Below are 2500 nucleotides of genomic sequence, written 5' to 3'. Positions count from 1 at the left end.
ATAATGATGATGATAAAAATGATAATGATAGTAATAAAGATACTGATAATTATTATCATAATGCTAATAACAATTGGAGTTGTAATAATAATAAAAGTGATAAAAAGGATAAAAACAATAACAACAGCAGCTGTAGTAATAATAAAGGGGCAACAATTGATGATGATGATGATGTTGATAATGATAATGAGGATAATGGTAATGCTAATGATAATAATGATAATGATGATGATGGTGATAATGTTAATGATGATGATGGTGATAATGATGATGATGATAATGATAATGTTAATGATAATGATAATAATGATAATGATGATAATAATAATCATGATAATGATAATGATGATAATAATAATAATGATGATAATCATGATAATGATGATGATAATGATAATGATGATGATAAAAATTATGATAATCATGATGATGATGACGATGATAATGATGCTAATGATAATGATGATAATGATGCTAATGGTAATTATGTTGATAATGCTAATAATGATGATAATGATGATGATAATGGTGAGGATGATGATGATAATGATGCTGCTGATGATAATGATGATAATGGAAATGATGATGATAATGGTAATGATGATAATGGCAATAATGATAATTATGATAATGATAATGATGATGATGAAAATGATGATAATGATGATGAAAATGGTAACACTAATGATAATGAGGATAATAATGATAATGTTGATAATGATCATTACGATTATGATGATAATGATGATCATGAGGGTGAAGAGGAGGATAATGGTGATTATGATAATGACGATTATGATGATGATGATGGGGATAATGATGATAATGATATTTACGTAATGATGATTATGATGATGTTGATAATACTAATAATATTAATAATGGATAAGATAGTAATTACAACAACAATAATAATAGTAATAATAATGACAACAATAATAATAATAATAATAATAATAATAATAAGAAGAAGAAGAAGAACAATGATAATAATAATAATGAAGATAATAATAATAATAATGATAATAATAATAATAATGATAATGATGATGATGATAATAATAATAATAATAATAATAATAATAATAATAATAATAATAATAATAATAATAATAATAATAAAAATATAATAATAATAATAATGATAATAATAATAACAACACTATCAGTAATAATGTCAATACCAATAACAATAATAACAAGAAAAGCAATAAAGGAAAAAATAAATAGAAGAACAACAACAACAACAACAATTATAATAATAAATAGAAGAAGAACAACAACAACAACAATTATAATAATAATAATAACAACAATTATAATAACAATAATAATGATAATGATAATAATTATAATGATGATAATGATAATAATAATAATACTAATAATAATAATGATATCATTAACGCCTATGTTAATGATAAAAATGATGATAATGCATGATATACAGTAATATGTTGATGATTTATTATATGATATCATAGCATGATGATATAAATAAGTGATGATGATTATAAGGAATGATACTAATGATGATGAGGATGCCGACGGTGTCGACCAAGCATTCACGGTGACGAAGCAGACGACAGCGCCCTTACCGCCGGGCCTGGTTCGCCCTGAGGTCCGACGGGGCCTGGGCGGCCTTCCTCTCCCTTGGGTCCGGTCAAACCACGCCTACCGGGCAGGCCCTCTGCGCCGCGCTCGCCTGGTCAGAGAAAAAACATGTCAGCTTCTCGGCACAAACATTTTACTGTCGATTAATCTCTCGTTGGCACCGTGGAATTACTGGCTACTCGCCTCTGGAATGCCAAGTCAATTCGCCAAGTCCTTTGGGGAAGTTTTCTGTCGCGTCTACAGCCAAGGAAGGTTACTTTAGCTTCCCCTTCCCCATGTTATGGCATCATATATTTTAGATAATTTGGCTTTCTCTTTGTATATTGTAACTATATTCAAATCATATTAATGAATTAGATAATAAAGCCTATTCATATATAATTTGATTTTATGTCATTTTGTTTTGAAATACTTTTGTTAGTTCATTTAATTACATTGTCAAATTACATCTTTAATTAAATCCAGACATCCATGGGTCTACTGCAGTATTATGGGAAGTGATTTCTAATTTCGAATTTTATATTCTTAGTCTAGTTTAGTTTTTGCACATTTCTGAAGGCTGCCATGTCCACTCGCGCCGAACGCAAGGCTCGTGCGCGAGACGGACCAAAGGTTCACCTGATTCTCCTGCCGGTCCAGGTCGTCCTGCTGCGCCGTCCGCGCCGGGGGTTCCCGGAGGTCCAGGCAGACCCGGGGGCCCTTGCTCGCCCGTAGGCCCGGTCACCAGCACCGCGTCGCCGGGAACGCCCCGGGGCCCAGGCTCGCCTTGGGGACCAGTGGGCCCTGGAAGTCCCGTGATGCCACTGGGGCCGACGTCGCCCTTAGGGCCGATCGGACCCTGTGGAAGGGGGACAAAAAGAAGTCGCGGGGTTGGTCGGGGATGCTT

General features: G+C 33.2%; 1 protein-coding gene across 1 annotated transcript in view; it reads right to left on the bottom strand.

Moving 5' to 3' along the window:
- Positions 1-2500, bottom strand: part of LOC125047930 (collagen alpha-1(I) chain-like) — a 38761-nt gene that overhangs the window by 10001 nt on the left and 26260 nt on the right. The window contains exons 13-14 of the mRNA XM_047646477.1: positions 2233-2452; positions 1599-1705 (exon numbers count right to left, since the gene is read on the bottom strand). Of these exons, the coding sequence (XP_047502433.1) occupies positions 1599-1705; positions 2233-2452 (327 nt within the window). The remainder of the gene's footprint in view (positions 1-1598; positions 1706-2232; positions 2453-2500) is intronic.

The sequence above is a fragment of the Penaeus chinensis genome, chromosome 42 (assembly GCF_019202785.1).
Source record: "Penaeus chinensis breed Huanghai No. 1 chromosome 42, ASM1920278v2, whole genome shotgun sequence".
Lineage (NCBI taxonomy): Eukaryota > Metazoa > Arthropoda > Malacostraca > Decapoda > Penaeidae > Penaeus > Penaeus chinensis.
This window is presented reverse-complemented; position numbering and strand designations above follow the sequence as displayed.